Genomic DNA, 25274 nt, shown 5'->3' with positions numbered 1-25274 from the left:
CGTGAAAGGAGAAAATGAGTCGGTGGCAAAGCTCTCAACAGGACCCGGCCGTTGTTTTTACAACCTCTTTTGTTTGATTCCAGACGCGCCATCTCAAAAGCCTTTTTAGACAAATTTGGATTCACCGTAGGTGTTTCCTGGCTGCACGGTGTTTGACTGGTTACCGTGTCTGCCTCACAGATTTTGGCACAGGCCTTCCTGTGTGAAGTTTGGATCTTCTCCGCGTGTCTGTGTGAGTTTCCTCCCACATTCCGAAAAACACACATGGCAGGTTAATGGATCAGATGAGTCATGATTTACTCATGGATGGACAGACAGACGGAACGATGGGTGGGTTTGGTTGAAAGAATGGATGATGGATGGATGGGTGGATGGATGGATTGGGTGGATGTATGGACAGATGGACGGACAGAAGGATGGAGTGACAGGTGGGCTTGGTTTGATGGATGGATGGACGATGGATAGGGTTTTGTTTTGTATGGACGGGATGGAAGGATGGTTGAATGGGTGTTTTTTATGAATGGATGGATGGTGGGTGGGTGGATTGATGGATTGGGTGGTATTTTTGGGGTGGGTGGGATGGATGGATTGATTGGGTAGGTGGATGGACAGACGATGGATGGGTGGGTTTGGTTGGATGGATGGATAATGGATTGGGTGTTTTTTTATGAATGGATGGATGGTGGGTGGGTGGATGGATTGATTGGGTGAATGGATGGACGGATGTACAGACGGATGGATGGGTGGGTTTGGTTGGATGGATGGATGGATGATGGATTAAGTGTTTATGTTTGGGGTGTGTGGCATGGATGGACGGACGGATGGTTAGATGGGTGTTTTTTTTGGGTGGGATGGATGATGGCTGGATGAACGGACAGATGGATGGGTAGGTTTGGTTGGATTTATGAATGGATGATGGATGGGTAGATTGGATGGATGGATTGATTGGGTGGATGGATTGACGGGTCGATGATGTATTGGGTGTTTATTTTTGGGGTGTGTGGGATGGATGGACGGATGAATCGTTGGATGGGTGTTTTTTTGGGTGGGATGGATGAATGAACGGACAGATTGTATGGATGGATAGATTGGGTGGTTTTTTGGGGTGGATGGATGGATCAATGGATGGTGGGTGGGTGGAGGGATTGTGTGGATGGATGGATGGATTTGGTTGGATACATGATGGATGGATGGGTGGGTGGAGTGATGGATGGATTGAGTGTTTTTTTGTGGTGTGGATGTATGGATTGGGTGGGTGTTTTGGGGGGATGGGTGGTTTGGTGGGGTAGATGGATGGATGTGTTTCCAAACACTCTGTTCCTCATGAAACTCTAATTGACTCCTCACCAATCTGAATGTGCCTCATATCAATTCACTTTATTGATGAGTGTAGTCCCTGGCATCTGAAATCCAGATTTTTTTGTAATCCCCTCCTGCATTTAAGATTATTCCTAAATCAATTAATGTGTTTATAGTAGCAGCGAGGGATGTTATTATTGACTCAGAGAGAGGAGGAAATATCAAAATAAATCAAGAAAAGGCCAAAGTAAGTTTTAATGAGCACTTTTCATAGTGGGAAAAAATAATTTGGATCGAACTCTGCACTGTGAGGTCACCAAGCAAACTACTGCATTTGTGGGCCAAATAAGGCTACCAGTGCTTTTTAGTGCCTTTTAGTGCTTTTTTTCAGGCTACCGGTGCTTTTTTAAATGTTGTAATGTTGGTCTTGTTAAAAAATATTAAGATAGGGCTTCCGTACTCGTCTAGCCTTGCAGCAGATACAGCAATATCAAATTTGAGTAATTATTTTCGCCAGACAAAGACAATTATAAGTGCCCTATACCCACCCCCACCCCAAAAAATAATGATAACATATCACTCACATACACCTGTCTGGTGTTTTCCAAACCCTACCCTTTCCAAACCATATTAGCAAGTTAAAAGTTCACATCTACTTTTGGGCCTACTTTCTATATTTATCACAATGTCCTAAAATTTGTGGGATGCCTGCAGGGATCCCACAAATTTATAAAAAAAATAGCAAAGCAGGGCTTTACTATTTTTATTTTTTATGTTTGTGCACATGTTTGACATTAGAACGTGCTTTGCTGACTGTCAATTAGCGATCGGTTTTGATGTTTATGGTGGATTTCAGTAAAACCTTGGTAAATAAAAACAATTATCGGGGAGGAAAAAAAACTCACTGTGACACAGCACATATGCCACGTACACAAGATGATTTACTTTTCAATCAAGGTTATAATGGGCTGCTGGGGTTGAGCGTGAGAAAGCAAGGAGGTATGATGGGTAATTGCCGTGCCGCATGCACCGTCTGCAGGAGCTTTCTTTACGAGATGAGTGGCTGTGAGGACATTCGATTCTTCTCTTCTTTCTTCAGAATGCCACATTTTTGTTTTGATTTGATTTGATTAGCCTTTATTAGTCTCGCAGTGGAGAAATTTTCACAGCAGCACAGTTATGAAAGGAGAGGAAAGGAAAGAAAGAACTAGAAAAACAAAATACGGGAGTTGTTGTAAAGGCAGCCATTCACACGGTGCCATCTTGAAGTCAAAAGAACAAAAAAACTAAGTAACAAAAAATACGACAACACAAAGACACAGACAGTCATTCGATCTTAAGCGCTTCCTGCACCCTCTTTGTTGCATGAAGCAGTTCTAGATGAAAGAGGAGAGGATGAAAGTGTTCTTTTCACCAGTGGATCAGGGACGTTATGGTGGAATGTGCATGTCTGCTACAACTAAATGTTGAAAGCAAACTCAAAGCTGTAGCATCCATTGCCGAAAAGAGATTGTGTCACATCTCCTGTCCCATGTAAATCCACTTCAATTCCAAGCCGCAACAGTTCCACATATGCATCCTTAAATCCTTAAATTTTCTGCTAATAAATTGAAGAAGCCAAAATTACGGAAATATTTGGATGATGAAAATGTCTCAGATTTTGCCATGGGATGGAACTGGTCAGTGCCGCTGGCTTTTCTGTGTTTAGAGGCAATGATTGATTTCTGAGTTGTACCCCGCAGGCTTTGTCCCATATCTCTCTCTACACACGTATACACACAAACACAGTCACACGCAAACACACACACACACACACACACACACACACACACACGCACACACACACACACACACACACACACACACACACACACACACACACACACACACACACACACACACACACACACACACACGCGCGCGCACGCACAAACACACACAGGAGCATGTTGCAGTATTAATGAGACATTAATAAGACATGAGGAGTGACCCCCCTCTTACACGCCGCTCACACAGGGATCACGCCTCCACACACTCACCCACACTTCACTCCCCAGCTGCTTCCTGTCTACAGATTACCCAGCTTTCACTGGGCCCTTGTTAAGTGGGGCCAGGAAGAGATTTAACCCCCTCAGTGGGAGCACACACACACACACACACACACACACACACACACACACACACACACACACACACACACACACACACACACACACACACACACACACACACACACACACACACACACACGCATGCATGTTGACTCTGTCAAAAGACATCAGCTTGCCAATACGTTATCAAAATGTCTTCATTTGGGGCTTGACTGCCAATGGAATGTCAGGTGTTCGTGTTAGGAATTGCAAGTTGTTGTAAAACGTTTTATCGAGATGGTTATGTAATGTATGTTGTGTTTTGAAGTCCGGAACGGTTGATGTTCAGTGTACTTAACTCATTCACTGCCAGACATGCTCAAAAATGTGTCCACTCCTGTGCCAATGTTTTTGTCATTGTCACTTGAATTCCAGGACCTACAGAATATTGAGTTTTAGGACTACATAAACATACAATACAGTGTTAGGAACCTTAGACTCTCTTTTTTTATCAGAAAAAAATGAGTTAATTCCTAAATTATATGGGTCTGGAGTTATATGAACTTGAAATGAGGGTGGCTGTCCAAAATACAATGCAATACATAAATATTGGTTTATACTCTATAGCGTTTAACAACAGCTGGATCTGGAACAAAACGCTAACATGGAAAAAAGGGGAGTGCTTCCCCCTTGTGGAAAAGAAAAAAAAACATCCTGAGGCCATGGCCAGCGCCGAAGAATGAAAAAACGACACCCAAACAAATTCGGTAATGGCGCTCTACGTCATGTTTTCAATTGCTAAATAAATGTGTGAATGGCAGTGAATGAGTCATACATGTGACCGTGTTTTCCCTTTATAAAAAAAAAAATATATAAATTTTAATAACAAAAAATATTTTTTTTTTCGAAGAATTTCTGTGATGCATGAGGAATCACCTCAGCATGACTGAGTTTTTTTTTAGGTTTTATTCATTGGTGATGATGGTGAAATTCAACCTGCTTTCATGCTTACAGCTACATAATGCTTAAGAAAATGTCCGACATGTTGGTCAAGACTTGATAAGCAAGCTATTGTATATGCACAGGAAATGACTGCGGGCTGAGTTGTGACCTTCTGTATGTTTGTGTTGCAGGCCTTAGCGCCGTCTGGCCCGGGCGCCACCCCTCTGGGCTCGCAGGTTCACGCCGCCGCTGTCAATGGCGACAGGAACGCGCTGCTCAAACTCATCACAGGTAAACAACATACAACTCGCTTGAGGTGCATAACTGCGAGGAAGCCGAAAGTCCAGCTCCTGAGAAAAAAAAACTCCAGCTATTGGAAAAAAAACTTACTCAAAAAATATATATACATTTTTTTCACCTATACAGACAAAAAGTGATTCAACATTAGTATGTAATACCGGAGTGCTTTATTGATTTCTGCCCAAAAAATATGTGCAGAAAGGTCAGAGTGCAAGGTAAGCCTAAGCAAAACACCCATTCGGCACAGCAAAACACACACACACACACACACACACACACACACACACACACACACACACACACACACACACACACACACACACACACACACACACACACACACACACACACACACACACAAGATCCTCGCCTTAATAAAGTGGCCATTGATGCCTTGTGTTCAAATATGAAAACAAATATGCACACAAGTAAGGGAGAGTTATCGAATAAGTGCATTCAAGGCCCCACCAGGTACCATAATCCATTCATTTGTGTGTACAGCAGAGCCAGTTCTACGAGACCATGAAGATCAGTTTGGTCGCACCCCTCTCATGTACTGCGTGCTGGCTGATCGCCTAGACTGTGCAGAAATTCTGTTAAAGGCCGGAGCCTCAGTCAACAAGACCGACCACAGCCAACGGACCGCTCTGCACCTCGCCGCACAGAAGGCACGGCCTACGCTGACCCCCAACACACACACACACACACACATTGGTATTGTAGTGACAGGTTAAGGATGATTCACCTCCTTGCCAAAGGGGTGCAAGATTGGTCAAATGCTGGTTGTTTGGGTGTGAGGCAAATTGGCATTTTTCTTGACTTGTATTGAGTACAACTGACAAAGTTTCTCCAATACAGTAAGTATTCTCTCATAGGGAATTCTGTCAAACGGAAATTTCTCAATCCGGAAAAAAACTCATATGTATTCATTTGTTTTACCACTAAATTATAGCAAAGATCGATTCCCTACAACGGAAAATCCAATATCCAGAACACGGAATTACAATCCATGCAAAATTTCATACTCAATATACGGAAAAAAGTTGTTTGTTTCATCATTTTTCTTGCCTGTGACGTAGTTGAGGCTACCTGCGCAGAGGAAGATGGGAAATCCCAGGTTATCCACATTAGCTGGCTTTCGAAGTCACGGGTTGTTTAGCGTAGTGTAGCAGTTTTATAAGGTAGTTCTCGTCAGCAAGTCCTGTAATCATGGCATCCAAACGTAAGAGAATCATTATGAGTGAAGTGTATTAAACTGAGCGAAGAAGGATATAAAGTGATACGATTAGGAGTAGGCAAAACTCACTCATATTTTACAAAGTAGTAAACTGCTTTCATATCGTGTTCAATTTTTTTTTAAGATGCAGTCTATTGTTATGTTTATGCACAATATAGTTTGCTATCTTATAACTTGTTTTGTTATATATGTTGATAACACTATATATGTACGTATTTATATGTTTATACAGCACATGCGTAAGACCATACATTTATTTACAGGTTCATACAGCACACGCACAATCGTAAATTCCTACATAAGGAAATTTTTGGTACAGCAAAACGAGATTCCGTATGAGAGAATACTTACTGTACAGCACTACAATTTGTTAAATAAATAGCTTTGCAAGTGAGTAACTAAATCGACCAGGTTGGGGGTCGGTGGAAAGAGGGAGGCCACTGCCCCCTAGTGACTCTAGGTACAACCAGAGAAGGTACTCAGAGACAAATTGATCAAAAATGGGAATAACACTGAAAGAATAATGATACTAATAATAATAATAATACATTTTATTTCAAACGCCTTTCAAATCTCATACAATAATATTGTTTAAATTTTCAAAGAAGCTGTGAATTAACCCATTTATGCCGAGCGTGTTCATCTGAACACAGATAAATTCATTTTCAAACGCATTAATGTTGATTTTTATTAATTCTATATAATTATATTATTGTTCATTTTATACTGTCTTTGAACCTATTTGATACTCTGTTTAGAATTTATTTCGATTGTTTTTTTTAATTGAATTAATCTGTATTCATGTGAAGATGCTCAGTGTAAATAGGTTGTGTTAAAATAAATCCCGAAACTTTACCACAAGTCAGTAGAACTCAAACAGTGGAGAAACTGCAATGATGACACTCTCAAGTAAAGCTACTACCAGTACTGAAATACCGTGAAAGAAAAGTGATTTGTAATTTTCAATATCAATTGTGAAATGTCACACCATTAATTAAAATACTGATGTTAAAATAAAGGGAATCTAGAAAATAATTTGTAATAAAAATATATGCACCTATTTTTTTAAATAACACTAAGTACAACATAAATAGAATATATAATAATATATTTTATAATACGTATAAATAATTATAAAATGAAATTTAGATAACTACCTTCTAGTATTGCCCATGTGTACGGTGTGACACAATAAAAAATTCTGGGAACATTTGTTTGACAACATATTTCCACACAATATTATCTTTATTTCATCTTATGTGCTTTGTCATCACGATTTTTGTCAAAGAAAGCTGTAGTAGTAGACATAGTACATCGTATTGGTGTATGCGTGTGCATGTGGGGAATGATCGTGATGGGTAGCGTCGTCTCTTTGACACATGATCAATAATTGGCCGAGACAGGCAAAGAGGCCAGGGATTACGGATCTAATTGGACTGAGAATAGGGAGGACAGGAGTGCATAGACACACACTCTCATGGTCGAGATGCATGCTCACACACAAGATAGATCCGTCAGGCTGTGGCTCTGAGCCGGCACCATGGTAAATATACAAAACACACTCACACAGGGAGGGCCACGCAGACACACCACCCGGGGTCCCGTGAGAGCTGTTAGGCAGTACATGACTCAGGAGGCCTCGGCTGAATACCATCCAAACAGAGGATGATGATGGCGATGATGACGGGGGAGGGGGAGAGTGGGGTGTTAACTGTCTAACAACTTATCACACGCACCGAAATGAGAGAGAATAAAGATGGATGACCCTTGAATTAAACAAGACACCACGAAAACACCACAAGGTTGTCACCGGTGTTGCTAATGTTCACCGCTAATGCTAATAAGAACACTGTGATATGATGTACATATAGAATTTTGCCTGAACCAGAGTTGTTTTTGTGTCTGTGTTTTTTTTTTTTTTTTTTTTTGGTTTATTTATTTATGGGGTGGGGTGTCGTGATGAATTTCAGGGAAATGTTCGTTTCCTCAAGCTGCTGCTATCTCGACACGCCAATTGGCTCCAGAAAGATTTGGAAGAGATGACCCCGTTGCATCTTGCCACACGACACCCTTCTCCAAAAGCCCTTGCGTTGCTGCTTAAACACATCGGCCCAGGGGAGGTCGACACACAGGACAAGAACAAGGTACAAAAAATAATACAGTAAATTTGCAGAGTTCTCAGCGTTTATTATGTTATATTACTTACCGTATTTTCTGAAAAAAAGGCGCACCTTCAATGAATGTCATATTTAAAAATATTTTCCATACATAAGGCGCACTTTATTGTAAGGGGCACCTTCAATGAATGACATATTTTAAAACGAATTTCTTATACAAGGCACGCCGAATTATGAAGTGCGTGGTCAGCTTTTGAAAGAAATCTTTTCTTTTAGGTGCGCCTTGTAGTGCAGAATAAAACGATAATTGGATTGGATTAGCCTTTATTTGTCTCACAGTGGAGACATTTACATTTCACAGCAGCAAAAACAAAATACAGGAGCTGCTGTAAAGGCAGCGACTCTTGCAATGCCATCTTGAAGTATAAAAAAAACAAGAAAGAAAGAAAGCGCCACAGGTTGACTGAGCCCTCTGGAGAATTTGTTCTCTTCAGAAACAGTCCAGATTTCTCAAAGTCAGAGTCCTTCACGGGCGAAGTGGTCTTACTCAAGTCCCAATTGCTCAAAACAGAATCCTCACTGCAATCACTTGACTTCACTCATCAACACCGAGCCGGCTCTCTGAGGAAAAAAGAGGTGAAGGGAAGTAAAGCATTGCCAAATTCAGGTCCCCAGCGGCTGAAGCAGGATGATTCTGTACATACGAAGTGGAGACACCCAAAAAGTAAAAACCGTAGTCAATATCTTATCATCCTGATCTGTCATGAAAGACAACCGTTTAACTCAGACATGATGACGTTGATGCCGTTTTCCCTAATTCGTATGTACTTAAAACACACACTGAAAGCCTTTCCACGGTTTGTCTGAAAAAACCCAGCCGCATAACGAATGGTATTCGTTGAGGAGTTTGAGGTCATCCGCGCTGATGTCGCAGTGAAACCTAAGTATCTGCGGCCGCAAGGACAGAGACTCCCTTGTGTTACCATGCCAAAGTGTGACATCATTAGTTAGTTTTGTAATGATCCAATATGCATCATCGTGTCAGATGACAGCCACTAGGTTTTATTTCGCCGTTATCTGGCTTGCTTCTCAGCACTTTCATTTGCGTAATAGAATAAACTCAAAGCCGCAAGCCAACAACGGTCCTCACTGTTCTATAAGTCGTCATACCCATCACTTGTTTTTCATCTACCCTACTTGTCTGTCTTCACAGCAAACCGCCCTGCACTGGTCAGCGTATTATAACCGGCCGGAGCACGTTCGCCTCCTCATCAAGCACGATTCCAACATCGGCATCCCGGACAGCGAGGGCAAGATACCTCTGCACTGGGCCGCGCACAGCCAAGAAGCCAGGGCCACGCAAACCGTTCGCTGTATCCTGGTATACATCGTGCATAAAGTTGTGAGAGTTCCAATCAGGAACAATAGACGAATTGTGTTTTCTTTTTTTCGTTTGTTTTGTTTGCTTTTTTTTTTGCCGGCAAATACAAAGTCAAAATTGCATGCGCATTAGGTACCGCGCTATAAATACGCTCCCTTCAATATTTGGTTAAATGTCCCTGAGGACCTGCATTTTCCTGGTGTCGCAAAGTCGTGACTCACTTTCGTTGAGAAACAATGACCTTGCATATTTTTAGGAACAATAAAGAAAAGGTATTGTTGAAACATGCCTATTACATGCATATAGTACCTTTCAAAGTACATACATGATTTGGAAATTCAAGATGATCATCTACTGTATGTAGAAGATTATATCGAGTAGAATTAAATCTCACAGTTTCCCAAAATACAACCGTAATATTTGACCTATTTCTTGGTACTGCATTTTATTAGCAAAATTCTTTATCTTGTGGGAAGTCGGTCAAGTAGAGATGCATACAAGTACTGTGTTTTCCGGTGTATAAGGCACACCAGTGTATAAGGCGCACCCCCAATGAATGTATGAACTTTTTCCATGTACAGTATAAGGTGCACCCCACTAGAAGACGCACCTTCAATGAATGAAAAAGGATTTCTCAAATATAATATATAAATATGTCGGAATAATGCCACCCAAATTGAGGATCCAGAAGTACCTACTGACTTTTAAGATCTCAGAGTAATCAAAAGATCAGGATGTTGTGAGCACAAGGCTTGGTGTGGAAAATAATATAACATATTTTCTGGTGTATAAGGCGCACCAATGAATGATGTATTTTCATTTTTTTTTCCATATATAAGGCGCACCAAACTATAAGGTGCACTTTCAATGAATGAATATGCAAAAGTTTTCCAAATATAAGGCACACCACATAAGGCGCTACAGTAGAGGCTGCAATTTCTTATACAGGGTCAAATGTAGTCGGTGGCTGCTGACATTAGTTGCGAGACCTGTTGTGCCTCAATATTACTTCCTATATAAGGTGCACCGGCGTATAAGGCGCAGCGTCATCTTTTGAAGAAAATCAAGGCTTTTGGGTGCGCCTTATACAAAAAAATACATTAAATGTCTTTTTGCACCCCAATAATACATTTCATTCAAAATAATGTTACTTCCCAAATGGAAATACAGCATGTATGCTTGGATCGATGTTCACGATGATAAAGTCTCCACAGTGTAGGATGAAATTCAACTCCTATGATACCAACAAAACCCAAATAGGCTTTCGAGTCTCAATGTGTTGTACTCAATCACTAAACTAGCTTGACGTTAGAGTGAAGTCATACTTACAGCTCATATGTCTGGATATCACATGTAGGCCATAAATGCCCTGAGAATGTGACAAATCTTCTCCATATTATTCACCTTAAGAAACCACTGCAGTTAATTGCAGAGCATTCTTAACCATTAACTCATTCACTGCCAGACGATGTGCAAAAATGTGTCCACTCCAGTGCCAGGGTTTTTGTCATTTTCATTCAAATTGCAAGACCCACAGAATATTGAGTTTTAGGACTACATAAACATTCAATGCAGCGTAAGGAACCATATACTCTCTTCTTTTATATGAAAAGAGTTAATTCCTAAGTTATGTGAGTCTGGAGTTATCTGAGCTTGAAATGGGGCGGCTGTATAAAAGGCAAACGCTGGCCCCTTGTGGGAGGGAACAATATTGCCAGAGGTCTGACCGAAGCGTCAAACGCACCCCCTCCCAAGAAAAAGCAAAACCCGAACAAATTCGGGAATGGGGCTCCACGTCATGCTTTTCAATTCCCGAATACATTCTGGAATGCGAGTGAATGAATTAAATATGATCTGTCTGTATAGTCGTACAGTGATGGGACTTTTGACTACCTCTTAATAATGAGTATTCGACCCAGTCTCGTGTTTTGAACCATCAGATAAAAATCACTGCTTTGTGTGTCTTTGATTACAGGCCTGATGTAGCCATGAAGCAACGTCTACAATATACTCGGTGTTTTTGTTTGTACGTTGATGATTCTAGAATCGCTAGGATGGGGCTTATAAACATAGTCCGCAAAGTTCAATTGGCCTAAGGAGAGTTATTTGGGAAAGCCATACCAAAGTTTCTGATGGCTTTTGCGAAATTCTTACGGAACACGCCAAGGCAATAAAAAAAAAGTTTGAAAGTATATCCTTCAAAGCCTCGTATTCATCAAGCCTCCATGCCCACGATGAATAATTAGCTTTGTTTAAATCCACTCATTAATGTCTTTCGCAGGAAGCAGCTCCCACGGAGTCTCTCCTGAACTGGCAGGATTATGAGGGTCGGACACCCTTGCACTTTGCCGTCGCCGACGGTAACGAGGCAGTGGTGGAGGTTTTGACGTCTTACCAGGGCTGCAATGTGACCGCTTACGATAACCTCTTTAGGACGCCGCTGCATTGGGCCGCTCTGCTTGGTAAACTGACGCACATCTCACATGACTCCTTTTTACTGATTCGACTGCCCTTCCATCGTTGCGGCTTATCGGTTGAATTTTGTGTGGCGTACCACCTAAAAAGCCAAATGTCACTTGGGAGCCACAATTTTTGCTTTTGAGGTTTGTAGGTCACAGTGATTATGGATGAAATAGAAATTAAAGCCGTCAATTTAAACAAGGCTGCTGTGTAAAATATATGAAAGTAAACAGCAGATAAAATAATGGCTTTTGCTGATGTAAAGAAAATGTAGATTGCAAAAAAACTCATTCACTGCCAGACGATGTGCAAAAATGTCTGCACTCCAGTGCCAGGGTTTTTGTCGTTTTCACTCAAATTGCAGGACCCACAGAATATTGAGTTTTATGACTACATAATAATAATAATAATAATAATAATAATAATAATAATAATAATAAAATAATAATGATGATGATAATAATAATAATACATTTCATAACATACATAAACATTCAATCTGGCGTAAGAAACCTTAGACTTTCTTTTTTCGTTAGTAAAAAAAAAGGCGTTAATTCCTAAGTGAAATGGGTCTGGAGTTATATGAGCTTGAAATGAAGGTGGCTGTACAAAAGGCAAATGCTGCCTCCTCGTGGCAGGGAAAGAACATTTCCAGAGGTCTGACCAGTGCTTTGTCTCAAGAAAAAACCAAAATCTTAAGAAATTCGGGAATTGTGCTCCAGGTCATATTTTCAATTCCCAAAGAAATTCGGGAATGGCAGTGAATGAGTTAATTATTACAGTTAATGTAATTTAATTCCTCCATTCATTTTATCGACTACTGCAGGGGCAGCAGGGGTCAATCGAAGCTGATCGTGGCAAAAACACACAACCCCCTGAACCAGTTGCTTCGCAAAAACATTATTTGTTGAATACATTTTTGTCGGTTTGTTTATGTCACATTTTACCGATGACGTTTCAATCCATTCCTTTCAAATATCATGCCATGCATACATCTTATGAGAAATTCTATTAGAAATCACAAACAACGTTAAGTTGAGGTTGCCTGCTGGTCGTAGTAAAATACAGTGGGACCTTGGCTTATGCACTTAATTGGTTCCCAGACAGAGTGTGTACGGCGAAAAGAATGTATCCCAAAAATTAATTTCCCATGGGAAACCATTAAAATGAGAATAATCCGTTCCCAGGTTTCCATAAAATATAATTTTCAACTATATTAGCCTTAAAACTACAAACAATATACCTAATTCTATGTATAATAAATGTGCCATTGTATTGTAATGAAAGAAATACACTGCACTGTATAATAAAGTCGTTTTATTTACCTTTGTGATGGTCGTTGATGTTATGAAAGTCCGGTTAGGCATCTTTTTCCAAAAAAGGCCGGTCACATCTGCATTAAATACTTGCTGAGGAACGTATCCTTCTTCTTTCACCATTTCGAGGAATGATCGCTTGTAGGCTTTGACAGCTTTAGTGTCAGAACTGGCTGTCTCACCATGACGAGTAATGAATCCCTGTACGGCTTAAACTTCTCGAACCATCCGTTGCTAGCTTTAAAATCATCAATATTGCCGCATGACAATATCAGAGTGAATTTGCCGTGCTTTCTCGGATATAATTGCTTTATTCACGCTGTCGCCTGGTAGCTGCTTTTCGTGAATCCAAATTAACAGACATTTTTCAACCTCTTCTATTGCCCGAGACCATCGCTTTGACAGCACGGAAACACCTTTAGCAACACACGCACCTTTAATAGCTTCTTTGTTGTGAAGGATGGTAGCAATGGTGGACTTAGTATGATGCTACTGGGCCGTGAAGTCAGACAAACACACACCTCGTTCGTGTTTCTCAATGATCGCCTTCTTCTCCTCGACTGTGGTTTTGTTTTGTGTCTTCTTCGGCTGAACACGAGCCTTATGGTGGGGTCTTTTTCGGCCCCATAACAGCAAAAGTATCAGTGATAACTCCTTGAAGACGAACGACGTGTGCACTCAGAGAAAGCGGGTGTGGAAAGGTAGGCCGGCTGTGATGCTGTTCGGTGGTGTGGTTTGGTGTTCTTCCGCCGAAAATTACTGTGCCAGCCGTGGTGGGGCGGCGCTCGATGTGTATCCCGAAAAGTAGTGCGTATTCCAAGGTTTAATTTTCATAAATGTAATGTTCGTAAACCGAACAGTTGGTAAGGCAAGGTGTTCGTAAACCGAGGTCCCACTGTACAGTAAATAGTGTGAAGTGGAAGTTGAGCACTCAGTACGTGACTCTGCATTTTCTTAATTTTAACATGCGTTCACAGGCCATGCCAGAATTGTCCACCTGCTGCTGGAGAGGAACACATCAGGCACCATTCCCTCCGACAGCCAGGGAGCGACACCTTTGCATTACGGAGCGCAAAGCAACAACGCTGTGAGTCACGCCAACACAACAAACCAATTCATGAATACAAAATATTTCGGAAATTATAGGCATTGTCTGTATAATTTTATTTTGGGACTGATGTATTAACTCATTCACTGCCAGACGTGCAAAAATGTGTCCACTGCAGTGCCGGTGTTTTTGTCATTGTCGCTTGAATTCCAGCACTCACAGAATACTGACTTTTAGGACTACATAAACATTTAATACAGCGTTAGAAACCTTAGACTTTCTTTTTTCATCAGAAAAATAGTGTTGATTCCTAAATTATATGGGTCTGGAGTTATATGAGCTTGAAATGAGGGCAGTTGTCCAAAATACAATGCAATACATACATATTGGTTTATATAGCGCTTTAACAGCAGCTGAAGCTGGAACAACGCGCTAACATGGAAAAGAGGGAAATGCTGCTCCCTTTTGGAAGGGAAAAACATTGCCAGAGATCTTACCAGCGCTTTATCAGCACCCAAGAATGAAAACCCGAAATCCGAACAAATTGGGAAATGCCGCTCTACGTCAAATTTTCGATTCACAAATAAATTTGTGAATGGCAGTGAATTAGTTAATTTGCCCTAAATGTGATTGATCTGAGATGGTAGGCGGTTATCTGCTGAACCGTCCTGAAATAGGCTCAATGCTAACATCTGATTTCAAAAAGTTCAAAAGCATATGCAAAAGCATTTAACATCAAGTTATCTGTAGTCAGGAAGTTTCCTAATGTTTGGAGACCAACAAGTGTTTTTTTTTAGCCACTTGAAAAATTCTATTTTCTGTGACAAACTCCTGTCTGGCAAAACAGACCAAAATCGAGCCTCCAAAAAATGAATTTTCTTGTTATTTTGAGGATGGGTCATGGTGTTGTGTTGGGGGGGCTGTAAGACTATGTGCATGTTTATTTTCGAGAGCTCAAGTGTCTGTTCAGCAACTTGAAAAGTGTGCGATTTTGTCACAGTCGACGATCTGAAAAGTGACCCTTTGAAACACAGAGTTGAGTTTTATTCAAAATCCCTTCACATTCATTGTGCTTGGCTTCTTCCGTGTTAATGAACTTATAACCTTTGTTTTTGAGTGTTTCTTTTCAGCGTTTCAAGTGCGCACTCCACAGATTTCTGTGGCATTGCGTTTGGAGGTTACACATGTGCAAAACAGGAAAATTCATTCAAATCAAAACTGCATCTATGTGCAAATCTAGGTTAAAATGTACATTAGAAGAATTCAGGTTTTAATTCACAGACCAATCTCGCCATCCCAGAATACTGATCTCTATTATTCCAATGTGGTACTCAATCATTTTCTCATTTCTTTGAGTGTAATTTGTGGTCTCATTTTACTATTTGAGTTTAGTTGAGGTGTTTCCCCTCCTCAGTAGAACTGGTACGATCCAAACATTTTCCTTCATCGCCATCCAAATCAATGAAGTTGTGATTTTCGCATTGAAAACTCTTATAAATCATTGTACCTTGTTTTGCTTTTGTGTGTGTGTGTGTGTGTGCGTGCGTGCGTGTGTGTGTGTGTGTGTGTGTGTGTGTGTGTGTGTGTGTGTGTGTGTGTGTGTGTGTGTGTGTGTGTGTGCGTGTGTGCGTGGGTGCGTGTGTGTGTGTGTGTGTGTGTGTGTGTGTGTGTGTGTGTGTGTGTGTGTGTGTGTGTGTGTGCGTGTGTGCGTGTGTGCGTGTGTATGTGTGTGTGTGTGTGTGTGTGTGTGTGTGAATAGGAGACAGTAGGTGTGTTTCTTTCTCACCCATCAGTGAAAGATGAGCCTGACCTAGAGGGCAGAACGGCCTTCATGTGGGCCGCAGGCAAGGGCAGCGATGATGTCATCCGCACCATGTTGGCACATGCACCTCATATTGATATCAACATGGCCGACAAGTATGGCGGCACCGGTGAGTGCCACTAAAATAAGATGGGCTGCGGGTGATGTGTTCTTGTATAATCCCGATTACAATTAATTGGATTGGATTAGCCTTTATTAGTCTCGCAATGGAGACATTGACATTTCACAGCAGCAAAGTTATGAAAGGAAGAGGAAAGGAGAGAAAGTAGAAAAACAAAATATAGTAGCTGCTGGAAAGGCAGTCACTCTCACCGCGCCATCTTGAAGTAAAAAAACAACAACAACAAAAAACTAAGTAAATAATTTGACACAGACAGTCATTCAATCTTAAACACTGAAGCAATTAAGGTGGGACATTGTGTTAAACATAAATAAAAACACAATACCAATGAAATATAGGTTGATCACCATTTGGAAATCATCACGGTTTTTTTTATTATTAAATGCAACATCCCAACTTCATAGGAATATGATTTTTATATGATTTCTAACACACGTACTTGACATGGCATTCATTGGCTTTGCTTGTCAAATGTGGAGTTTCCTCATAAGCGAGACTTGTTCGTATTTATTTATTGTATTCTATTTATAATTGTATTTTATTTATTATTGTATCGATGCTTGTCTGTGACTGTAAAGTGTCCTTGAGACCTTTGAAAGGTGCTTGAAATAAAATGTATTATTATTATTATTATTATTATTATTATTATTATAAGATGATTTCGCAGGAAAGTCATAGCGTCATCAAAATGATTGAGATTTTTCCATGAAGACTGCCAGCATTGTCCTCCATCTCCATACTCACACATGAACACACTCGTGACATGGTCGCCACAGCTCTGACGCTAAAGGGGCCTCTTGGATGTAAAAATCAATGTCCGGTCTGGATATCATTGTTTATGTATATTTGCTGGATAAGACAGCATGAAGGACAACATGACTGACTGGTTAACCACATCACTTCCTTGAATTTTGGATGAGAAAGTTTATTTGTTAAATGGGAGGGGGTTGACCTCCTTCTATTGCTTGCATCTGTTATATTGATCATATCCCAGATTTTTTAATTTTTTTAATTTTTTGTACAGCCAAGAGAATAGCAGTAATTGAGTTTTTGCATCCCAATGGGTCATGTACAATTGTACACTGCTACCAAAATACAACCACAATAATGAACCAATTTTATAGAATATAGAATATTGGATATGGACTCTCGCCATTACCGTTGTATTGTGAAAGTTGTCATAATGTTGTTTCTTTTTGTGGGTGGATGTCAACCGCATTTCATTTGTCTAGTTACCTTCATGTTCGTGTCACTATTGTCCAAACAGCGTTACATGCAGCGTCCCTCTCAGGCCATGTTAGCACTGTCAAATTGTTGTTGGAGAGCGGAGCCATGGTGGACTCTCTGGATGTAATGAAGCACACACCGCTCTTTCGTGCCTGCGAGATGGGTCAGAGGGATGTCATCCTCACGCTCATCAAAGGTAGCAGCAATCTCTTCCGGGAATTTTTTGGACATGTTCCAACGTTGGGTTATCTGTAGTTGTGTGTCAGATATGTAGCTGCTTACTTTTGTTGAATAAAGGCGCCGCTCGTGTAGACCTCGTGGACGTGGACGGTCATACTGCACTTCACTGGGCAGCTTTGGGAGGGAACGCTGAGGTCTGCCAGATCTTAATGGAAAATGGAATCAACCCCAATGTACAGGTGAGGTCTAAATCACATTGTGGTGGTAGAGCACCAATTGGGGTGGACCACAAATTCAAGTGTCTGGTTTTATTTTCCAAAAAGCCTTTCAAATCAGGACTTTATGTGAAATTAATTTTGGTTTTAGCTATCTTAGAAGGAAATTGGTAATACCTGTATACTATTCAATCCAAGATCCTATCTGAAACAAAAGACCTGCTTTTACTCACATATTTTTTCTTTTTATCATCATTTTCCCTCTCTCTTTATTATCATATTTGTCGTTTACTGCGTTGCATCATACTGAAACTCTTTCTATGATATACCTCATCTCGTACGGTTTCAAAATTATTTTTATTATTATTATTTCATAATAATAACTATTCGTGTATAACACACACACAATGGAGAATCATTTAAAATCAGCTCGTTATTAGAACTGTCAAAGAGCTTTATGATCCTGACAGACAAGAGACAGAAAATAAGTTATCATATTTAAAAGTTTCATGCCGCCGAAAACAAGGCCCACAATTGAAGCACAGAAGATCTGGGGTCAATCTGAGGTGAACATGTCTGAGATCTGTCCTTATACTAATTTAGGACTGGGTAAACTCCTTAACAGGAAGAGGTCATTAGCCAGGTTCCAAATTTATCAGTTCATGGAAAGGGCAACCAATTAAAATGTCTACGTTCTGTTGTTTTATAGTTGTTGGTGCTTGGACGTCCAAGGGCGTGGTATTCATGTATCGCGTGGTATTCATGTATCACTTAAATGTGTATATATCCTCAATAAATAGCTTGACAGAGGGCTGCAGAAGTTGGGCATTGGTCATGAATGGCTGCGTCCCCTGCCGGCAGTAAAAGATGATCTTCCTGTGTTCGAGCCTTTGTTCACAGTGTCTAACGAATATCTTTGACCGATCCTAATCTGTGTTGCAGGACCAAGCAAAACGGACTCCACTGCAGTGTGCTGCCTATGGTGGCTACATCACATGCATGGCTGTCCTGATGGAGAAACACGCTGATCCAAACATACAGGACAGGGAGGTAGAAATTTGTATGCATGCCATGTGTGTTTGGGTAATTACGGCCCATTGAAACTGAGGTTGGACTTTTTTTGCAGGAAAAGTTTTCTTTGGCTCAAACATGCTCATCTGAAACATGCTGATGGCAACATTACGCTTTGACCTTATCTTTCCTTCATCTGTAATTGGGGTGTTGGACAAGGTGGAAGGAACTTTGAACAGTTCAAAACAGCAGGCCCTTTTATAACAAAAACCTTCAGGCTTCTGCTAAAAAGCCTACAAGACCAACAAAACTTAATTTGGGACACTTAAAATTGTTTGTGTGTTTCCTAAGTCCAATTTATCACAAGTTTAAATTCATTGATTTCCGAATAGACATCCCATGCTCAGTTCTACAAGGGTGAGCACACTTATGCAGCCACATTATGTCAGTTTATTTTAACTTCTGCTCTTGTAAAGAGTTTTACAAATTATAGCTTTTGGTTCATGTTGGAAAATATGCGAAAAGATTTATCTTGGTCTTATTTTTTTATAGACCACAGAAACCTGACGTTGACGTGACTAAATTTTATAGGGAATTGAAAAGTGTGACGTGGAGCGCCATTCCCGAATTTGTTCGGGTTTTGTTTTACTTGCGAGGGTGCCGATAAAGCGCTTGTCAGACCTCTGGCAATGTTTTTCCCTTCCACGAGGGGGAAGAATTTTGTCCATGTTCGCACTTCATGTTAAGGAGCGATATAAATCAATATGTATGTATTGTATTATATTTTGTACAGCCACCCCCATTTCAAGCTAAGATAACTCCAGACCTATGGGACTTAGGAATTCACTATTTTTTTCTGATGAAAGAAGAGAGTCTAAGGTTTCTTATACTGAATCAAATGTTTATGTAGTCCTAAAACTTAATATTCTGTGGGTCCTGCAATTTGAGTGAAAATGACGGAAACCCTGGCACTGGAGTGAACGCATTTTTGCATATCGTCTGCTGCTTGATGCCATCAGGCATGCCAATTATTCACACATTTCTTTACTTCTCTTTGATTTTGTGACATTTTTCTAACGTAAGATAAATGCCTTGGTGGTTTTAATGTTAGTAGACTAGTTGTCAAACATGAACTGGATACAGCCTACTTGCAGTAAGTGGTTGGCACCCTTTCATATTTTTTTTTTCATTTAAAAATTGCCACGGGTATAACCTTGTTTCCACAGGGCCGAACTGCGCTCCACTGGTCCTGTAACAATGGCTACCTGGATGCCGTGAAGCTGCTGCTGGGCTACAGCGCCTTTCCTAACCACATGGAGCACACAGAGGAGAGGTGAGGCTTTGACGATGATTATGACGATGAGATGCCGCGGTCACAATGTTAAGGAGAGCTTCAAAGGGCTATGTGAGTGAGGGACAATGGCGTTCACACCCAGGTACACGCCGCTGGACTATGCGCTGCTGGGAGGCCACAGCGAGGTGACCCAGTTCATGCTGGAGCATGGCGCTTTGTCCATCGCCGCCATCCAGGACATCGCCGCTGCTTCCATTCAGGCCCTCTACAAGGGCTACACGGTCCGCAAGGCTTTCAGAGAAAGGAAGCAGCTCCTTATGAGGCACGAGCAGCTACGCAAGGACGCCGCCAAGTGAGAGACAAACAAATAACACTCCGCTATACATCTGTCTTTGTCTAGCCCTTTTTGTTTGGACATCACAGGGACGCCCGTATCCGTCTTTTTCTGTCAACCTTGCACACGCATACATCTTTGTCCTGACGTGTTCCTTTTGATCCTTTGTCATTTACTCACGTCTCACATTTGTTTCCCAACCTTAGTTAAGCCAAGACTCATTAGAAAAATCCCATTGGGCACCATAAGAATAATTTAAAAAATAAAAATTAGGCGAAAAGTAGAAGGATGAGCTTATCTCAATGTAGTCATTTTTAGCTGTTTGGCCAATTCAGTTTTTTTGTTGTATGAATGACAACAAGTGAATACACAAGTTAATTGTCCCTTTTCATTTTTCTACCTAACATTACTCTATGTTACAATACAATACAATGCAATACAATACAATACAATACAATACATATTGATTTGTATAGCGCTGAAGCTGAAGCTGTAACAAAGCGCTTAACATGGACAGCTATATGTTGCTGGCATAGATAGAACGCAGTTTACATGGAGCCTTGTACAGTGAACCCTCGTTTATCGCGGGACATGCTTTCCAAAAATAGCCCGCGATAGGTGAAATCCGCGAAGTACAATGTCGTCAGCGTTTTTTTATTTTTTTTATTTTACACAATGCAAAACTGTACATACTGCAGAATGAAACAAAAAAATAAAACCTCTTTTTTAATACGTCTGTGTAAGCTCTCAGTCGTACAGGAGTGGTCCATCGATGAGAAGGTTTCTTCAGCCGTCATCTGTACAAAAGTGAAGGTTTCGGACGTTTCGCCTCCTATCCAAGAGGCTTCGTCAGCGAACTAAAGTCTGACTGGTCGTATCGGCCCCATTTATATATCCCTAATGTCCAGACATGGCGGCGCCGGACACAGCTATGATAGGTCCCTACTCTCAGGTTGGGGGGGCAGAGGACCCCTCCCTGTGGCCCCACTGATTGTTCCTACATTCCTGACTAACGACTGGCCTATTACCCCCACTCCCACTGGTATCACCTCATCAGCATAACGACCCTCATCAGCATCAGCTTTTTTAATAGTTTATAGAACGGTGTTGTAAAACAATATTTTGCTGCTGCGCCTATTTGTCCTGACTCCGCTGCGCTGTAGCATCTTTTTCTACTGAAGGAGTCTTTCTCCGAGAGAAGAACATTGTTATCGGTAGTTGTTGGCACTCTTTCTTTTTTTTAGGAAGATTTTTATTAACCGTCATGGCCCGATTTCTAGAAGCAGAATGCTCCATGAGCTGTTCAAAGCCAGTGTGTTTGATTTATTCTGCTTTGTTTACAGTGTTGTTTGCAGTGTTGTTTCTTTTACTTTATTTGTTTGCACATTTGCAAGCCATTAATAAAAAAATGTAAAAAAAAATAAGTTTTTTTTCCCCTGAAAAAAATCCGCGATACACTGAAGCCACGATAAGTGAACCGCGAAGTAGCGAGGGATCACTGTATTCCGATTAGAATCGAACCGAATGAGATAAACACTTCCAACAGAATACCAACCCAAATAAATACATTTTTGGGAGGATTCACAGGTGTGATCTAATTGGAATAGTGCAGTGACATTGTCATTTACGTGCTGAAAAAAAGAAATGGTGGCTTCCAAGTTCCAACTAGAGTGGATATGCGACAGGGTAGCTTGCTCTTGACTGACTTATTTTTACCTCCATCTTGACAAATTACCCGATGCTTACATTGCGCTGTGCACATCACGTAGCTGGAGAACGGCTGTTCCGATTAAATAAAGTAAAGCATGTCAATTCTGGCATCCAACAAGATCATGTCACATTAACAGTAGACCAGAAATCTTCAATGGGAATGATTTCGATTAGAATGACAAACAAGTCTACATTTCAACCCGGTTGTACCTTAACAAGGATTCTTAATTTGTTGTAAATAAGTCATGATTTTTGGAACAATACGTCTGTGTAAGCTCGAAAAAGAAGAAAAACAAGAAATATATAAAGAAAAACAAAACCCGAACAAATTCGGTAATGGTGCTCCACGTCATATTTCCAATTCCCGAATCAAGTCAGGAATGGCAGTGAATTGAGTTTTTTGGACCAATTAACTCATTCACTGCCATTCCTGACTTGATTCGGGAATTGGAAATATGACGTGGAGCACCATTACCGAATTTGTTCGGGTTTTAAAGCGCTGGTCAGACCTCTGGCAATGTTTTTTCTCTTCTACGAGGGGGCAGCCGTCTCGATTTCAACCTCAGATAACTCCAGACCTATATTACTTAAGAATTAACTTTTTCTTCCTGATGAAAGAACAAAGTCTAAGGTTTCTAACGCTGTATTGAATGTTTATGTAGTCTTAAAACTCAATATTCTGTGGGTTCTGCAATTTGAGTGAAAATGACAAAAACCCTGGCACTGGAGTGGACACATTTTTGCATATCGTCTGCTGCTTGATGCCATCAGGAGGCGTCAATTATTCACACATTTCTTTACTTCTCTTTGATTTTGTGACATTTTTCTAACGTAAGATAAATGCCTTGGTGGTTTTAATGTTAGTAGACTAGTTGTCAAACATGAACTGGATACAGCCTACTTGCAGTAAGTTTTACAATCATTCAAAAAAAAAGAACAAATAGATGTTACCGAAATCCATGTCTTTTGAAAGTAGATTTCCTATGGTACACAGTGCACATTTAAATTATTAAAATTCTGAAAACAATGAACATCACAACATTTGCAAATTTCCCCATTGTGGGACGAATAAAGGTTTTCTGATTCTGATTTTCTGAATAGCTGCCACTTCTTTTGCTTGTGTCCAGGAAGCGAGAGGAAGAACTGCGGCGGAGAGAAGCCGTCCAGCAAATCTCGGTGGCCACGGCCAAAGAACGAATATCGTCTTCGGAGACGAGAAAGCAGGAGAAATTCTCCTTGGTGAACCGGGTGGCAAATTTATCCGTAAAAGACTCAACGGTGGAGACAAACAAAGCAACGAAACCTGAACGGAGGGAGGAGAGACACAAAGGTAGAGTGAAATTAATTCTCAGTGCGGACCATCCTTTTTGTTTTTTTACAATTGAATTAACAGATGAGATTAACTCAATTGCTGCCATTCCTGAATTTATTCGGGTATTGAAATTATGACATGGAGTGCAGAATTTGTTCGGGTGTTGTTTTTTCTTGTGGGGGTGGAGGGTGCTGAGAAAGCGCTGGTCACACCTCTGGCAATGTTTTTTCCCTTCCACGAGGCGGCAGCATTTGCCTTTTGTACAGCCACCCACACTTGCACCTCATATTACTCCCATATAACTTGGGAATTAACTATTTTTTCTGAAGAATGAAGAGAGTCTAAGGTTTCTTACGCTGCACTGAATCTTGATGTAGTCCTAAAACTCAATATTCTGTGGGTCCTGCAATTTGAGTAAAAAAGACCGAAAACCCTGGCACTGGAGTGGACACGTTTTTGGATATCGCCTGGCAGTGAATGACTTCACATACAGTATCTACATTTCCCAAATAAAGCTCGGAAGTTCTAGTAGTCTTTAAGACGTTTTTAATAATATAATATAGAGATTCGTTTTTTTCTGAGATCTCCTGACGAGTGCTGATTTTTGAAGTACAAAGACATGTGTAATATATTTTCAATTTTTTTGTGTTATTTTATCAATAGACTTTATGTTATTTTATTTTGTGTTTGTGTTTGTGTTTATTTTGTCATTATTTTATTTTTTATTTTATTTTATTAATAGATGTTATTTTATTTCTTTATTGTTCTTAACGTCTACAAAAAGTGTGTCGAAACTAAAATGGAAACATTCCAGACATTTGATAGTGACTATTACACTCAAAGTGACTACAATTTCTAAGAATGGCCCAAAAGAATGTGTAACCTCAAAACTGTCCAACCAGACATAAAGAGGCATGAAAAATATTTTTCAAAATCTAAAAAGCAATGGAAATTGTGCCCATGTGAATGTCATTGTGAATGATAGATTGGATTTGCCTTTATTAGTCTCACAGTGGAGAAATTTACATTTCACAGCATCAGTTCTGAAAGGAATGAAAGTAGAACAACAAAATACAGGAGTGCTGTTTGTTTTCGATATTTGCCCTGCGCCTGAGTAGTTATCAAATATCACCCTAAAGTCAGTTGTGATAACCTTCATCTCCTGCAAGCCTAATGAGTACTGCTTTGATCATAAATCATTGTGCGGTATTATCTCCACCAGGCCATCGCAGCAGATCCGCAAGGAACCAAACCTCAGATCCACCAGACACGCCGAGCCCTGAAAGTCACATGGCATGCGACACGACGACCAGGCTTAAGGACTCGCTTTCTCAGAGCAGCTCCAGACACTCCTCCACACGTAAAGTCAAGGAGCAAAGACCCGCCTCGTTCACAAGCACCCCTCACACGGTCGTTTTGGACACGGACCAAACAGCCGCCGTACCTCTGAAAAAAACTGATCCCTTGAAGAACAGACATCACAAGGCCAAAGACCCTGCTCACTTCACCGGAGCCTCTTTGAAGACGAGAAGCCCTTCGAGAAAACATCGCCCCACCACCTGCACGCCAAAAGTACACGACAGAGAGCAGCGCAGGCGGAAGCACGAAGCGGCCAGGGTCATCCAGCGAGCATGGCGAAGGTGAATGCCGAATATGTACGAGTTGGAGGCATAAGATGTGCAACCTCTTGTCGAAAGGCGCTTATAAATTAAATGTATTAATATTAATATTATTATTATTATTATTATTATTATTATTATTATTATTAATCTTTCTTTTTTCAGCCATGTTGCTCAAAGGCGGATGTTCCCAATATGATTCTCATGGGATCACACGACAATCCAAATACTGTCACATG

At 40.7% G+C, this 25274-nt stretch overlaps 1 protein-coding gene across 7 annotated transcripts in view; it reads left to right on the top strand.

Annotated features, from left to right (window-relative positions):
- Positions 1–25274, top strand: part of invs (inversin) — a 51061-nt gene that overhangs the window by 8653 nt on the left and 17134 nt on the right. For 6 of the 7 annotated variants that reach the window (XM_088999609.1, XM_088999614.1, XM_088999612.1 and 3 more), the window contains 14 exons: positions 4523–4622; positions 5133–5299; positions 7839–8012; positions 9199–9366; positions 11648–11828; positions 14120–14229; positions 15950–16121; positions 17401–17556; positions 17658–17779; positions 18698–18805; positions 19993–20099; positions 20203–20412; positions 23232–23434; positions 24639–25056. In XM_088999609.1, the coding sequence (XP_088855735.1) occupies positions 4523–4622; positions 5133–5299; positions 7839–8012; positions 9199–9366; positions 11648–11828; positions 14120–14229; positions 15950–16121; positions 17401–17556; positions 17658–17779; positions 18698–18805; positions 19993–20099; positions 20203–20412; positions 23232–23434; positions 24639–25056 (2396 nt within the window). The remainder of the gene's footprint in view (positions 1–4522; positions 4623–5132; positions 5300–7838; positions 8013–9198; positions 9367–11647; positions 11829–14119; positions 14230–15949; positions 16122–17400; positions 17557–17657; positions 17780–18697; positions 18806–19992; positions 20100–20202; positions 20413–23231; positions 23435–24638; positions 25057–25274) is intronic. The other variant, XM_088999613.1, reaches the window with a different exon arrangement.

Source organism: Hippocampus bargibanti, linkage group LG06 (assembly GCF_051943395.1).
Source record: "Hippocampus bargibanti isolate YZ-2025 linkage group LG06, ASM5194339v1, whole genome shotgun sequence".
Classification (NCBI taxonomy): domain Eukaryota; kingdom Metazoa; phylum Chordata; class Actinopteri; order Syngnathiformes; family Syngnathidae; genus Hippocampus; species Hippocampus bargibanti.
This window is presented reverse-complemented; position numbering and strand designations above follow the sequence as displayed.